At 39.3% G+C, this 17,455-nt stretch overlaps 1 protein-coding gene across 1 annotated transcript in view; it reads right to left on the reverse strand.

Moving 5' to 3' along the window:
* Positions 1–591: 591 nt before the first annotated feature.
* Positions 592–17,455, reverse strand: part of myo3a (myosin IIIA) — a 63,674-nt gene continuing 46,810 nt past the window's right edge. The window contains exons 27-35 of the mRNA XM_006799244.3: positions 16,446–16,608; positions 16,271–16,357; positions 16,062–16,185; positions 14,763–15,969; positions 14,520–14,670; positions 9,780–9,871; positions 8,211–8,251; positions 3,420–3,731; positions 592–1,201 (exon numbers count right to left, since the gene is read on the reverse strand). Coding sequence (XP_006799307.1) covers positions 1,087–1,201; positions 3,420–3,731; positions 8,211–8,251; positions 9,780–9,871; positions 14,520–14,670; positions 14,763–15,969; positions 16,062–16,185; positions 16,271–16,357; positions 16,446–16,608 — 2,292 coding nt within the window. The 3' untranslated portion in view covers positions 592–1,086. The remainder of the gene's footprint in view (positions 1,202–3,419; positions 3,732–8,210; positions 8,252–9,779; positions 9,872–14,519; positions 14,671–14,762; positions 15,970–16,061; positions 16,186–16,270; positions 16,358–16,445; positions 16,609–17,455) is intronic.

Genomic DNA, 17,455 nt, shown 5'->3' on the forward strand with positions numbered 1-17,455 from the left:
ACTCTATTGTGTCATTTCTGAGTTTTTTTCTTTGTTCAAACTTGGTGTAACATTTTGTAATATTTCTTTATTTTAAATCATTCGTCTGTGAATCCTGTGTGTGGAGGAAGCTGTAACAGTTTTTCTCCACTAGTCTGCATTTTGTCAGGATTTCTTCAGCTCTACGTGTTTTTGTGCCACTGTGTGTAGTCAACATGTAGCTGGGGATTCACTAACAGCCCCCAAGGGGGGCTTCTCTTTCAAAAATGTCACATAAAGGTCAGAGGTTGAATCTGGCATCAAGATTCAAATAAATACATAAATAAAAAACATTCTGTCCTTTTTACTTTTCCACCAAATATTCACAAGAATCAAAGGCTGTCATTTGAGTGAATGCTATTTCAAATGTAGTGATTATTGCGCACAAAGCAACAATAACGCGGGATGGGGGATAATGTGAGGAATTGATGTACTTTATATACACAGGCAATGAAACACTAAATGTCTTTGCATTTTTCCTTCTACGTTATTCATTTTGCACGGTTATGACAAGCTTGCGATTTCGGCTAATTTGAGAGCAGCCAACTGGAAATAATGAAATGGGACGAGGAATTTAATATATTTTTTTGTTTAAGTGAACAAACTGAACATTTGAGCAGATAAAATAATGTAAATTCTTCACAATATGAAGCTGATTAGACTTCGGAATGACTTGAAATGCAAAGTTTTAAGAGCACAACCTGCAAATTTTTTGAAAGAAAATAAAGATATCGAAGAAAAAACATTGGAAATACAGAATACCAGTAACTAGACTGTTGGTCTCATAAATAAAACCTTATTTTACAGCAAGTTTAAAAGTATGACATCTTGTTATTTACATTGACTGTACTCTGTGTTCACTGTATGCATGGAAATCAATACAGTCTGTCCAGTTAAGTCCAGAGGAGTTTCATTTCCTACCCAAACTGTTATACAATGTGTCTGAAGATCAATAAAATAAATGAAACATGTGCTGCTGTTAGCAGGACACCAGAACAAACTGCCACATGGTGCGATCAGTGATCCCGACCGATCAAGTCCTGAATAGCCAAAAGTCACTTCCTGTATTCAGTAATGTTTGATCAGCCTTTGTCTCTGCGAGGTCTTCCTCAGTAGATGTCTGAAGTCGTATGGATTCTCTTCAGTCCGGCTCTCCGTGGAGGCCATTCTGGGAACAGAGCGTCTGTCGATTACACAAATGAGACAAATTTCAGCACAAATAGATAAAAACAGAAATGTTGAACACAAGGTAGGACGTGGGGATGTAAACAAAACAAACAAAATTAAATGGAAAGGAGATGAAAAGATTCATGTTCAGGGTTCAAGGTTTTCATACTGGTTATCATATTTGGGCCATTTATCATGAGCTGTCCAAGGGAGCGGCTAAGCTGAAGGGAAAATAGATTAAATTCATACATGAATTTATCCTTCGAGCAAGTAAAAACTAAAATTCAAAAACCGGACTCATAAACAGAGGTGCTGGTACCTCACAAGTCCTATTATGGAGTAAGGATGTGGCCAGACTAAAACTACAAATCAAGTAGCTGATTTTGTAGTCCTGATCTGAAGAATCTTTAATAATATCTTTTAGTGACAGGCAGCTGAATAGCACTGAAAAATAAAAGAAAGTTGAAGTGCCAGAAGCTGCAGTTCCTCAAACAGCCACTTGAGGCAGACTGCAGTAAGTTCATGTTAAACTGAACAACTTTCTGTAAAAATAAACATGTTTACAGCCCAGTTGTTAGCTCTGCAGATAATTTACCTCTTCACAAAAACTTTATTGTGGAGTGAAATTTTTATTATGAATCATCAGCAATTTAAATTTAGTCAAGGCTTAAAATTATGCATTATTATGGGTGAGACTGGTTTGAGTGACAGGTGGATGCAGGCTAGGCTGCTAATCTGTCTGCTAGGCTTCACCTCAGCTAATTAAAGTCACTGAACTGGAAGTCTTGACTGTGTTTGTGGTGTTTCTGCCTTTTGTAGCTTTATGATGAAATTATTTGACCAACTAAGTGATACAAACTCTCCAAGTCTACGCTTGTGATGAGTTAAAGTCTGGTATTTTATTTGTATGTTACAAAGCGCTAATTAGTTGATATCTGTGCACTGTGCCTATACAATCAAGCACAACGTTAGAATTAAAGACAAGAGACAACTACATCACTATTTGTGAAGGAATTTCAGAATTTCTGTCTTATATCTGTGAGGTTCTGACTGGACTATGAATATAAGTAATTTATGCGAACGTCTGTTGAATGTGTAGACTGCAACAGATTAGCAACGAATGACAGCAATTTTCCTTATTATCATAAACACACTGCATGTAATCATTTACTTGACCTTATTCAGCAGACTGACTTCATCTTATTGCCATTTTATTACCAACTGTAAAGCAGCAAAGTCACTTTGAAGAAAACAATTGACTGAGTTTTCATAGACTTGCTGTGAAGACTTTCAAAACTACAAAGTTTACTGTACACAGTTGCAATAAAATTGTAGCATGCCATGGTCTCTAACCACAATTGTCCTTACTGTAACTATAGCCTTACCAGCTAGCCAACATTAGCTGCTAGCTTAGCACTCCAGCCTCATTAAAATACGATCAGATCTGTCTCTTAAATCCAAGATGGAGCCAAAATGCTTCAGAAGTGGCTTCAGTGGGTGATATCATGGTGAGAACGTCCATCTTTCATATACAGCCTGTATAGCTTTGTCTTATTATGGTTATGTAGATAATGCTTTTCCCTCTTTCTGTAAACTAAGGTATGACTTTACAAATCATCCAAATTCACTGAGATTACATTTATTTTTAAACAGTAGCAACAGTAGTAGCATTATTATGCTGAAGTAGAAACGTAACAAATTCAGTTAGCAAACATTAATAATGTAACTTGTGACTATATTTGTGAATCAGTAAAGCTGGACTGGAATAAATTGTACGTGCAGACGGTAACAAAGCGGTCAGCTGGACAAAAATCCTGAAGGCTATTACCTATCTTTCATCTGTTTCACATAATGCAAGTCGATGGAAATGATGACGAGATGGTTGGAAAAACAATCCCAAAAATGTCATAATGGGACCTCGTGGTTGGTATTGACAAAGATTAAAATGGCATCATAAAAAGTGGAAACTGATTTCCAGCTTAAAAGTGGTTCCACCTTGTTGAAGCTTATTGATGGTGCTGATTACAACATAGCTGAAAGTTATCTCTCAGGTGCTTTGAATGGGGTTGGTTCATGTTGCAGCTGAAACCTAGCTGGAGGTCTACAGTTGTTATTATTAAAAAAGCAGAAACAAGTAATTGATGCAGTCATGCAGTTTCACAAAAATACAGGGACACTTTATAGGACATGTACTTATTGCCAGAGACACTATGAAGAGGACTAAAAAGACACACCTGTTTTCTTTGGCAGATTTGGGACGCTCCGGTTCAGTGGCGGCCCTCTCTCGGATCTGTCGACTGGGAGCAGTCAGTCTCTGCTCTACAGACTGCCTCCTGTCCCCAAACTGCCTTCTATCCATAGATCGTCTCCTGTCCATGGACTGCTTCCTCTCTACGGACCGCCTCCTTTCCATTGACCGCCTCCTCCCTATAGATTGCTTCCTCTCAGGCATGGATGATGTGTTCTCTTTGGACATGGAGGGTTCAGAACGGCTGGTAGAGAGGGCTGGGTAGTAGTGGTCATCCACATCCAACAGTTTCCCTGAGCTACAGCAAAAATAAGAGGAGGACGGGGTCAGACAGACATTAGAGTGTCATCAAACAGTCTTTAAACAGGTTCTCTGGATGCAAATAGAGCACAGGTGTGACTGAAACCAGACGCAAATACTGTAAAAATCAATGCAACACATTTCTCATAAACGCAACAACCTCAATAGTAGATCTTGATCGAAGTTAAGTGCTTTCCCTCTCGTTATGTTTTTCTTACTTTACGTTCAAATCTGATTATAAAGTCATTTGTTTAAGGTCAGATAAAAGTCTTTTCAAGTTTTTATTTTAAAATTAGGAGCAAGCGCAGGTTGGCTATATGGACTTCAATGCAGCTACCTCAGCAACTCTTTAAAGGGGACCATATGTGCTCATTTCATACTCAAATTTTTATTTTTGACTCGACTGAAGTTGCTCTGCATGAATCAGACTTCAGAATAATACTTGTTTTCTTATACTTGATTGTTGTGAAGCCCTTTGCTTCCTGTCTAAAACAAGTCAAAACATCTCCTTAAAGGCCACTCCCCTTTAGGCTAACTTTCCTTTGACTGGTTGCCCCTCATAAACAGAGGGTTTAGCTATTCTGCTCACGTGCAGAGCTATTCTTTTTTCTAACTTTCTTTGTCTATAAGCTACGGAGCCCCGCAGGGGACATGGGAGAAAAAAAAAATTAAGTCGGACTTTTGCGAGATCTCGCAAAACAAACTCGGGATCTCGCAAAACTTTTGCGAGATCCCGAGTTTGTTTTGCAAAAGTTTTAGCCGCATTTTTCGGAGGCCACCAGCTCGAAGCCGACTGGGAGGTCGAGGCACGATGTGCCGGGAAAGCGGTGTTCCTCCCGGCTGTGGTAGGTCTCGACCTCCCGTTAGCTTTGAGATGGTGGGTGTCAGATCTCCGAAAACGTCGGAGCACTTTTGCAAATATGTGAGGTCTTGTAAACCGAGCAGGTATCTGACGTTTACACAACTACATTCACGCCTCAAAATATCTTAAAAGTGTATTTTGTGACCCAGAAAGAGTAATATTACAACTAAGTAGCTGCCGCCATTGTTGGAATTCAACTATGCGAGATCTCGCAAAAGTTTTGCGAGATCCCGAGTTTGTTTTGCGAGATCTCGCAAAAGTCCGTCTTAATCTTTTTTTTTTCCCATGTCCCCTGCGGGGCTCCGTAATAAGCAGGTGTTTGAGATACTCATGATCTTCTGCTTTTTGTGATTTTCTTTCTTTTAGAAGCCACTAAATGCTGGCACCAATATAACTATTTCTTTATTGTAGAAAAGGAGAAAAATATTTTCCCCAAATTAATTCACCAGCTGATTTAACATCTTTAAAATTTGTCTCTGTGATGGCAGTGACTATAAAATTAACTGAGCAGCAGAAAGAAGCCAAATCTTATTGAGAAGAGGATAATTATCAAGTCCTCATCATCCAGGTATCTGCTCACCAGACTGTGCAAACTGTCCATCTGCACTGTGCAGCCCTTCTCTCAGCCGTCACTTTGACCTCCATTTAAACAGAAGTGTGAAAAGGACAGTTTCAATGTGCAGATCAATATGTCTCACACATTATTAACATAAGGTAATAACCACTATCAGAATATATAGTCAGTACTGCTCAGTACACCGATCTCATTCTTACATTGTGATGTGTTTGAAGCTTGACCTGAACTTATCACTGTACTTTTGGAGGCGGGGTTGGCACACAATTATCCGACTGATGAATTACAATAAATGTGCTATTCTAAAGCTGAAATACACTCTTTCTCCTTGATTATAATTACCTCTCCTGTCTTCTAAACTATTAGCTCAATTATGTGATTGACAAAGAAAAACCACAATGACAATGGCTAGCACAAGATTTTGATCTATTATATAAGAGCTATTAATTTTTTTTTAAAGTTTTTGGAGCACTAGATACAAATAATTCACAGAGGAATGCAGATGTTCAGTTTGTTTGTTAAGATGGCTCTGTGACAAAGACTTCAGGTTATACCTGGTCGTGTTTTAACTAGCTGAAGTATTGCCATTTCCTAAAACATCCACTGATTTTTCTTTTTTTTATGCCATATACCAGCGGTCCCCAATCCACGGGCCTCGGACCGGTACTGGTCCGAGGCCCGTCTGTGAAAATATTGTCGGGCATAAACCGATCCGTGGCGCAAAAAAGGTTGGGGACCACTGCCATATACAACTCAAACATTACTAACACGACAACATAAATTGATTGAATATCTCAAGGCACTTGCCACATTGAACTAACCAGATATGGCACATTTAACCAGCCCTTCTGAACCCCTTATTGACCTTGGAGTGGCAGTGCATGAGTCTTATTCAGGCATACCCGATAAAGGTATACCTGGGTTGGGGGTTGGCTTAGGCCTGCCATTATTGGTAAAGTACAGCATATAGTCTTCACTGTTGTTTTATACTGCATCATCTCAATTTTTAACTTTGATTTTTCAGTAATCTAAAGCTCTGAAATCACTCTTCATTTTTTGTACTGGCTAATGAGCCAGGTCAGAAAATAAATGGGGGCTCGTCCGGGATCTTCTGGATTCTTCTGGTTGACTAAACATTTGAGTTTCTTTAATAAGGTGAGAGAAGCTTTGAGGAGTGACTGAGCAAACTTTCTTTTCTTTTTTTAAAGCTAGGTGGCTATTTTGCCATTTTACAAGGCACTCCAAAATAAAGAAGTGGTTTATAAGCTGGGTCAGAACAAAAAAGGGGGGCTTATCTGGGATCTTTTGAATTCTTCTGGGTAGACTGAAAGTGAAATGGTTTTAGACAATTGTTTTAGACAAATTATTCATTTGATTGAAGTGAAGTACCTTGATATGCACACGGAAGCATTTTTGGATGACTTCCCAGCATTGTATGCTTGATGAGCAAGATGAATACAACTTGTGGGGTATCTAATTTCAGACCAAAATCAACATGGTGGCTTTTTTTGTAAACATTCTCTTACACTGACAAGTAAAGCTACTGAGGTAAGAAATAGCCAATGTCTAAATCTGGCCTCATTTTAGAACACAAAAGGTTAGATCACAGTTAGCTTTTTATGTGGTGTAGTGGTTAACACATTTGCCATTTACACAAAAGATCCTTGGTTTATTTCTGGCAGGAGATCCAACCGCAGTGTGTCATATGTTAGTGTAGTCCTGGAAAAATGGGACGTTTGCTTCAGGAAGATGTGGTGTAAAATGTAAAATGTTATCACCCCTTGGGGAAAAAAGCAGATGGAAGACTATTTCATACCAACAAGAAGCAAGCAAATCTAAATGTCCTTCTAATTACTTTCTAATAGTTCTAATAACTTAGATAACAACTTTTTCTTAAAAATAGGGTTACAGGCCTTTTTAATGCTCTAAGCATTTTAGTATTTAGCTTAAAGTAGCAATATATCATTAGCCACAAGCATACATTAACCTATAGCCGCAGACTTGTTTGAAATGTCCCAAATAATATGACAGAATTAATTATGCACTGAATGCACAACGATTACAGACATATTTTTGAAATGCAGTGTGGTGAGAAGCCTATAAGGTTTCATAAGCTTGAAATAGGCTGAATAACCAACCAACTTGTAGATTTCAGAGTGCTGATGGTGGTACTAAAATATAGATATCTGTGCTATGCAATCACACTTTCCCTCCCCATTTCTCATGTATTCACTCTCATTTACTATCATCACATCAGTATACTCTCCAGCTTTCTATCCCTACCACCCACGTTTTCCCATTTCCCAAGCCCAATAGCTGTCAGCTTCAGCCAGAGACACTATTGTTCCTGCTGACCTTCTCATCCTTAATGATGCATGTAAACTGCTCCTGTCCATCGCTGGCTTTATTTATTTGCTAACAAATTATTACCCTTGATGTTTAGCACTGTGTTGTATTGTGTGTGTCCACATCAAGGTGGCTCAGTGTGTGTGTGTGCATGTCTGTGTCTCCTCAGACTGCTGTGATAAAGTACCCAGGCCCCTGCTTGTTCAGCCAGTCCTATCGGTCTATCTTCAACCCCTCACTCTGTGCGGGATGCTCACCTTGTGGCCTGTACAGCACATACATATGCATGACTGCACACATCCACAGATACTTTCTGGTTTCATTTTCTTTTCTTTAACAAAAATGCTGAAAACATTTACCAGTATATTCGAAACATGTCACATAATGCAGAAACCCACAGAACAACTCCTATAAATTATACCAAACCACCAATTTGGGATTCCTTACATTAAATTTCTCTAAGAATATGGTATTCGGCCAATGTAAAGAGGTAAAAGATGAGGGCAATTAATTTAACTGTGGATGTGTGTATCACTGTGGATCATTAAGTTTGGACCCTATGCCCTTGCACTGTCCCTATGTCGGCACCAGGCTGTAGTTGTTACTATGGCCCAGGAGTAGCAAGCAAGGAGGCAGCATGCCAACCTCATAAAACAGTAGCTAATAGGTTGTTAAAATAAGAGTGGGACACTTACCCCTCTTTCCTGGGTTTGCGTTTATCATCTTGGACAGACCGCTGAATGAAGAGAGATGGAGAACTGATTATTAAATGTCAAACAGCCAACAGTAATATCTGGATGGATTTACCCACAAACACTCTATATTCATGGTTTCTAGATGACATATCTTGTTGTATAAGATGGTGACATATCATCTTATAAGAGAGCATTACTACTAATCACAATCAAATAATCTAGAGAAAAACACAACAATTTGGAAATAATGCGTTAAACTAAAGCATGATGGTCACTGATGTCTATGAGAGGCATTTCAGTCACTCAGTGAGAAACGTCAGATAAAAGACCCCCACTAGCCACTTCGTTAGCCAAACTGCACAGTAATGCAAGTATCTAATTAGCCAATTTGATTGCACTATATAGACACAACCTGCTGAAGTCCATACTGATCATCGGAATGGGGAAGAAAGTAATTTAAGTGACTTTGAATGTGGCAGACTGGTCTGATTATTTCAGAAACTGCTGATCTGCTGGGATTTTCCCACACAACTATCAAGCAGGCAACAGTAACTCAAATACCAATTTGCTGCAATCAAGGTATGCAGAAGAGCATCTCTTAAAGCACAACATGTTGAAACTTGAAGAACATGGGCTACAGCAGCAGAAGAAAAAACATTTTCTGGTCTAATGATTTCTGATGCATTATTTAGATGGCAGGGTCAAATCTGGGTGTAAACAACATGAAAGCATCTCTCCATCCACCATAGTATAATGGTGTCACTGTACATTTTCTTGGTACACTTTGGGCCTTGTAGTACCAACTAAGCCTCATTTAAACTCAATAGTTAGCTTTGCTATGAAGAATTTAGGTTATTCTGAAGGTAAAAGAGGGTCCAACCTCATAGTAGCTAATAAAGGGTCCAGCGAGTGGATTTTCTTCCCCTTAGCCATAGGTTTTCTGTGACATGTCTCTTTTTAATGGGATGCGCCACCATTTTAGTGGCTGTTCTCTCATATTTTCAACAATGCAAAATGAAACATTGTTTAAATATTAATTCCACTAAAGTTTAACGGAATTCTTCTGTTTTAAAACTACTTGAGCAAATGTGAAAGCACAGTAATCGATTTAGTAAAAGTCTGCTCCTTTGAGTGTTGAATGCCTAAATGTCTAAAGAGATCGTCAGTCTAATTATCGACTAGATAGATTGTATCTGCAGTGTTAACTACACTACAGAACAAACAGAACAGTAAACAGCAATCAGGTGCTATTGTGCACCAAAATGATTAAAAGATTTCTAACAATAAACACTGAATAAAAAGGGACTACTTTTAGTACAAAAGGGAAACTTCTGAAGAAAATCACTCCATTGACAAAAAAACTTTTCCAGACAGCTTCATAATAGTCTGATATTTCTCACCTAGGCAACATACGGTGTGTGGTAAAGAGCTCTACTACAGGGTAAAATCTGACAATCAATAGTGCATTATTAAAGCTAGATGCTGGGAAGGCGGTTACAGGTGCAGCTGACGGCAAAGCTTTGTTGTAGAAAATATCTGAAATCGTTTGTCGCCTTCTCTTAGACTTACATGAATCAGGTTGTAATAGGTGGAGTCCTCTGGTGTATTCAGGGTCTTTGGCTGCTGGTTCCTGCGGGGGGTTCTCGACAATCTTTTGTCAGCTGAAAAGTAACACGGACAGTTTAATGCATCCGGCACTGGTTTTGCTGATGATAATAGGGCAACTGAGGCTGACAAAAACGCACAACTTTACTTCCTGATAAACTCTCAAAATATCTTCAACACATGATCAGTTTGCATTTTTTTAAAGTGTCAGTTTGTTTTCATGGCATGCCCACCACTGCTGCAGCCTTTTATTTCACAAAAGTACTCTTAGCTGAAGTATTTTGGGGCATTTTCTTCCCTTCTTAAAGAGCAAACATGGCAGATGAGATGGGGGATGGTGAGACAGAGACGACTGCCCAGAAATTGCTGCCTTCAAATCAGTTTGTATTTCCATCTTTTTACTTCCTACTTTTCACAGAATACGTTTCTGCAGCCTTTAATAACAAAGAGTGCTGCTGTAAAATGCAGATTTCTGGAAATATATAAGGATTTATGTTAGCATTATGGTCAATTGGAGAGGAGGGAGGTATTTCTACTCTGTGATGGATTTCTACATCTGGATGTTAGCCTCAGCAATTCATAATATTTTTCTCCTGCAAGATGCCACATAAATTACAGTAGAAAACTGAACATATAACATGCACATAATGTGTTTTTGCATTATGTTATATATATATATATATATATATATATATATATATATATATATATATATATATATATATATATTTTTTTTTTTTAACTTTTGACAGATGACTTTAGAGAGAAGTTGTGAAATGAAAGATGACTAGATTCAAAGCAAGAACCACCAGTGCAGTCCAGATTAATGACACAGGTATAAACATTTGATGTTATCTATTTCAGTTATATCTTACTCAAGATTATTGTATCATTTTTATGAGGCTCAGGAATATTTTTTAGTGTATATTTTCTAAGGCACTTGTGGAAGTGCAATGTTTGATAACTTCGTAATGATCCACGTTTAATTCCGAGTACGGTATTTGAACATGCAGTGATTGGGTGGGCAGCTTTCATGCCTGACATCTCCCACCTTGCAGCGGCTGTACTGCAATCTATCATGTTTGTCATACATGATGTACTGTATCAACAACCCTCATCTATGTTATTGCAATTATAAATATATTACAGTGACCTTTGTTTGATGCTCATTATTAATCGCTGTTCACATACGGGAAAAAAACAATCCATCACGTACAGAAGCTCTCAGGTGAAGAAGGTAAAAAGTTTGTAACATTATTGAACAACTGCATCCAAAGGTCATTCTGAATTGCAAACAACTAAAGCCAATTTTACGTACTTACTTATTACTTCTTGCCATAATTGTTGGAAATGCTAACTCACAAAACATGATTAACATCTGATGACCTTTCCTGAAGAACAATGTGACTGGGATTCTTCTGCTCTCTCTCTCTCTCTCTCTCTCTCTGTGTATTGCAAATGATTTTGATTTATTATGTCAGTGAAATTCATGAGGACAGATTAGCGCCGTCAATGGAGAAATGACTTTGTGAAGCTGAAAATGATAATTTCATAGGAGTTGCACTAGCCCCTGGAAATAACACTGATAATTCATTCTGCTTTACCTCAGGCAATGCACTGTGCTGGAGAAGAGTCTGTAAAGGGCAAACATGCCTGGATTAAAGGAAGACTGTTATCTGTGTAGCTCACTCTGTGATACCACTCTTTTGTTTGCAGATCTGTACACTGCCGCAAGTTAGCTTAGCCTAGCATAAAGACTGGAAACAAAAACATCTATTCGGGCTCTTTCTGAAAGAAAACAAACTGAGTAAGAGTCATTAAATGCTCTCTAGTTAACACACTCTCACTGGCCATTGTATTAGGTACTTCTTTTTAGCTGCTTGCTTATGTAAATAGCAGAAGTGGAATGTGTAGCCAACAAATCAGCAACTGTGTAGTGTCAACTTGGACCAAATATCTGAGAAATGTATTCTGCACCTTGATAAATTCATGTCACAAAGAAGAAAAATTACTTAGAAAAACCAATGAGGATATAACCCAGTGCTACTGAGTAGTTCCAGGTTATCAACTGAGTTAGCTAGTTTTCTCTTCGTGGTAAGGCTTTAAGACTAGCTAAGCTTTATGTTCCATTATGGATTATTATTTCTTACTAAATCTTTTTTATAGTAAATATAGCATGGTTAAGGATCAAAAAGTATTATGTTCAGGACAGAAACACCATAAAATAATGTAAACACTTGGTCAAAGGGATTAAGTTAGTGACAAACTGAAGGAAAAAAATAAAACACTCTTCTGCAAAATTAAAAAACTATATGAAATCAAAGAAATGCAAGATCATTCAATACATTCAAAGCATACAGTCTGAAACTCAAAGGCTTTACGTTAGTCATTTGTCTGTGGGGAGTATCCTTTTGTGGCTGGCTTTTGGTTTTGTCTTCTCCCTTTAGATTACTACTTTCATATTACTCTTTAAGGTACTAGTCAAATAATGAATATGCATTCATAATACAAAATTAATTAAAATGTGGGCTTTTGTGGTGACAGGTGAAAGTTAAATGCTAGTCTTACTGAAGATACCCTGGTGCACTGTTGCAACTTCCAAAACAAAAGTGATTATTCAAAATGTTGACTACTAAAAAAATTTAAACTGAATTTACAAACAGAGGATTACAAGGCTATCACACAAGATTAAAAAGGTACTGCAAATGCAATGCCCTTGTAATAAAACTCAAAAAGACTCTAAAGCTTGATAAAAAGCAAAATAATTGAGATTGTGACCAAATATGACCCTTCATTACATAAATATTAGATTGTTTACTTGAGACACCTGAATGTACAATGACAGCTGTCATCTTTATTTTTGCAAAGTGAACTTTTCAAATTTATTGCCTCTCTTCATTGACCACCCCAAAAGCAATTACAGATATCACCCATGCAAATCATGTTATCTTTGATGACACATGAAGAAGAGAAATGCTTCCTGTTTTGGCACTTGACCTTCTCAGGTTTCCCAATCTAATAGAGCTGCAGGACACAGAAAGAAGATGCTGTCCATCAGTAATAGGGCTGCACCGATACCGGTATCTGGTATCGGCCTCGATACCACATTTTCTAAAGTACTCGTACTCGTTAAAAGTCCCCCGATACCGGGGACCGATACCACGGTCTGAGACCTGTCTATGTTTGAGCGGCATGTAAGGGGTTAATCACAAGCGCCGAGTGCCCGCCCCCAGGCCCCGGCTGCATCTCAGAGCTGGGAGAAGGCGAGGAGAGACAAGTCAGCCGTGTGGAACTATTTCAAAGTGAACGAAGACGCGAAAACAAAGGCGGACTGCAAATTGTGCTCAGCGAAATTGTCCAGAGGAGGCTCAAAAGGTAGCGCATTTAACACAAGTAATTTAATCAAGCACCTAAAATCCCAACACGACAACGAGTACAAAGAGTTTACCCACGCTTATTTACCCACACTTATTAGCACAGAGGAGCATAGCTGATGCTATAGCAGTGGGACGGAAAATAGTTGGGCATTTTAAACATTCCGCCTTAGCCTACTCCCGCCTCGAGGACATTCAGGGACAGCTCAACCAATCAATAAAGAGACTGCAGCAGGACGTACAGACGCGCTGGAACAGCACGTATTACATGCTCCAGTCCCTCATTGAGCAAAAGCGAGTGCTGGAGGTGTATGTGTCCGAGCATGAACTCCCTGACTATCTCACTGCTCACCAATGGGCTCTTAAGGAGACGACTGTTGCCACCCTCGCCCCCTTTGAGGAACTAACTAAAAAAGTGAGCAGCTACGACGCACTAGCCTCTGATGTCATCCCAGCTGAGACTTCTAAACAGAGAAACAGACGAGGACCACGGCATCAAGGCAATGAAAGCAACCTTACAGGCAGCTGTCAAGAAGCGCTTCAGTGATGTCGAGACCAACCCACTGTACTTCATCTCCACCATACTTGACCCAAGGTAAAGTCTGTGTGCTATAGGTATTCAATGATAAACTACAGTACTAAATGTAAGATTATTTTACATCTGAAATATTATATATCTGTAACTAAAATACACAAATACAAATGTATGCAATATATATAATATGAAATACATTTCCCTTATTACTACCAGAAAGTCAAATGGCTGGCATTTGTCAATGAGTAAGTACTCGGTATCGGTATCGGCGAGTACTGAAATGCAAGTACTCGTACTCGTTCTCATTTTCCAAAAAAGTGGTATCGGTGCATCCCTAATCAGTAACATGGTCATCTACCAGAAGTCAGCAATAAAATCGCAATCTCCTTGTTTTTTTTGTTTTGTTTTTTATCGATCAAAATTAAAGAACAGGGAGAAAATAGCTGGACTTTATTATCCTTAAAAATGAGCACCCACTCCTGGCCCAGATTGTTGTTTTCAGTCAGTTTGAATAGAACTAATAGCTCAGTCGCATTTGACATCTTTCGGTCAATGGTTCTGAGCGCAGTTGGGCACCATATCCATTATCTTCAGTTCAGCCGACTGAAAAAGACTAGAGAAGCTGAGAAGACAGTGAGAATGGACAGACTGTCTTTCTTAATTATCTAAAGGTCCAGTGCATCAAAAGCTGAACCAGAACTTCAAATTAACTTTGGGTCAATCCATGACAGCATTATGAATTGTTTTCATTGCTTTATAATCTGTTTTTCACCTAGCCAACCTCACTTATCTTACTTGAATGGCGACGCTGGGGAGTGAAGCTACCATTGATTGCGTTTCCTCTCACAAACAACATGCCATTGTTCTCAGGGTCTGATTGATGGGCCTGGATGATCTCATTCAGCTTCTGCTGCAGAGTCAGAAAGTCCTCAGACGTCTTTGCGATCTGTTGGGTAGATTAGAAGGAAAAAGAATATAAGACTGGTGAGAAAATGACAAGATAGTGAGTTTTCAATAAAATCTGTTTGAGGCTATAACCTGTCTGGAGAAGCTCTCCAGCCTTCTTGTCTCTTTCTGTGCAGCTTCCTTGTTGGCCTTCAGGTTCTTCCTGTCCTTGTACCCTCTGAAGTTACTCTGGATCTTCACTGCAGCGTGTTCTTCCTCCAGTCTTTGTTTTTCAACGTCTGTCTCATCTTTACGTTCAATTACCACATCAGTGATGTCCACAGCCTCCTCCTGTTCTGCATCAGTGGGAGTCCCAGATTCCTCCTTAGCTTTCAATTGCGCTTCCCTCTCAGCTTTCATTTTCTTTCGGTCCCGGTGGCCTCTGAAGTTACTCTGGATGACAGTAGCTGCTTTCTCTTCATCCAGCCCTTCTCGGTTCTCACTAGAAGTGTTCTCCTGGTGTTCTGGAAGAGATTCCTCTGTCTCTTCCTCCTTTGGAGGCTCTGGAGGAACATCATTCTCCTTCTGCCTTTTCTTGGGGAGCTTTCCCTCCTCTTCGAGTCGTTTGCGCTCCTTGTGGCCTCTGAAATTGCTCTGAAGCACTACAGCCGCTTTGGTCTCATCTGCATTTTCAGCTGTTGTCGAGGCTTCTTTTTCTGCCTCGTCACTACCTGGTTCCTTTTCCAGCACTTCGTCCCCTGCAGGACTTTTTGCTTTCTGTTTCCTAGCTGGGATTTTGCCTTCTTCCTCTAATTTCTTCCGCTCTTTGTAGCCCCTGAAGTTACTCTGGAGAACAGTGGCCGCCTTGGTTTCCTCTTCTAAATCAGCAGCTTCCTCACCTGCAGTTTTTTTCTGTCCACCATCCTCCTGCTCTTCTTTTTTAGGCTCAGCATCCTGAATCACTGCTTCCTCCGCCACTTCTGTGTGCTCATCTTCTGGCACCTGAGTATTATCACTGTCATCATTCTCCTCTGCTTCATAAGTACTTTCTTCATCTTCCTCATTCTCCTCTTGTTTATCAGCTGACTTTTCACCTGCCCCTTCTTTGTTAGCCAACTCTTGGACATCTTTTTCCTGTCCCTCTTCCGCTGTTGCATTTGGCAATTCCAGCTCTGCTCCAGCCATCGTCTTTTTTCTCTCCTTAAACTTTTTTCTCTCTTTGTAGCCCCTATAGTTGCTTTGAAGAACCACTGCAGCTTTAGTTTCCTCCTCCTCGTTCTTTGCATCATTCTCTGGTTTTGCTATCTGTTCCTCATTTTCTTTGGAAGCAGTCTCTGCTTTCTCTTTCTCTCTGGCTTCCCTGGAAGCAAAATAGACACATTTATGTTAAAAAGAAGAAAAGAAAAAAAGACATTTCACTGCTGCTTTGTGCATAGCTTCCATCTCTCTTACAGCTTTCTTTTAAAGCTCTTCCTTTCTTTATGCCCTCTGTAGCGAGCCTGAATCTTGGTTGCTGCTTTATTCTTCTCATCTACCATCTCTTTGTACCTCTTTTTTGCGAGATAGCCTCGGCAAACTGAAGAAGAAAATGGAACAAGGGTAAGCCAATATAATACGCACCACATATAGATAATGTAACTAATTTAATATCAGACTCCTACCAGCCTGAAACTGGATGATGAAGGCCTCCAACTTTGCTTTGCTTTTCTCATCAGCTACCCTCTTCCGAGCTTGATGGCCTCTGTATGCTGCAGCACAAAAAAAAAAAAAAATTCTATGCCTCCTCTATAACTTGTTGACATTGTGGTACACAACCAGCGTGCACAGTTTACTAACCTGACTGCAGCACCAGGGCACTTTGTTCTCGCTCTTTTAATATCCGCCGGTACCTCTTGGCTCCAAGCCAGCCTCGAACACAAGCCTGGACCAGGATGATTCGCTGTGTTGTCTGCTGTACCATCAGATTCAGATGTTCAACGTGGTAATACTTGAGAAACACCTAAGCCCAGAGAGATAAAAACAACTGTTAGTTATTCAAATATAAACTTAACACTGTAGGTTTAGCCTCAAATGCAGAATCACGCAAGCACTGTTGGATTCCCTTTTCAGGCACGACAGTGCAGAAGTTATTGTTCTTTCACAGCAGGAGATTTCTGGGTTCAACAATTTAAGGTACCTTTGTATGTGGCATTTGCATGTGCGCGTCAGTGCAATATGAATGCATATGAGTCTCAAGTGTTTTAAGTTGTTATCAAGATTAGAAAAGTAATAAATGAATGCTAATCCATAAAGCAGCAGAAGATAAAGCATTACAAAGAAAGTAGCCTTCACTAAACTGGCTTCAGTTTGCATTAATATTTACCCTAACCCTAGGTAATCAGAATATGTAAAAATACTGGCAGCTGTCAGTGCTACCCCTTAGCCTCCTAGTTAATGCACCTAAGGTATAAATTTGAAAATCTGACCTCTGACCTTGAGATCACGTCATCAGGATTCAAACTCCAAGATTTTCAGGAGCTGTACATACTGGATAAAAACCTGACCTTTGACCATAACCTTGAGAAAGAGGTCACGGAGATTCATCTATGGTATAAATGTCAAAATCTTATGTTGCTTTGTTCTCGAGCTATTTCAATACAGAAACTTGAGGGTCCATGCCACCCAACCACCTGACCGCTTGGCAGGGTGACGACCACACCCCATCAGCCTTTTACAGTTGTGGGATAATCACTGTTGTTCACTCAAATCTATGAAATTAGATGATGATGATCTTTGAAATGCTCTTTGGTTATAGATTTAAAATAAAAAAAATAAAAAATCAGAAGCACATTCTTTTATTTTCATGC

Source organism: Neolamprologus brichardi, chromosome 9, assembly GCF_056152115.1.
Source record: "Neolamprologus brichardi isolate AB-2024 chromosome 9, ASM5615211v1, whole genome shotgun sequence".
NCBI classification, from domain to species: Eukaryota; Metazoa; Chordata; class Actinopteri; order Cichliformes; family Cichlidae; genus Neolamprologus; species Neolamprologus brichardi.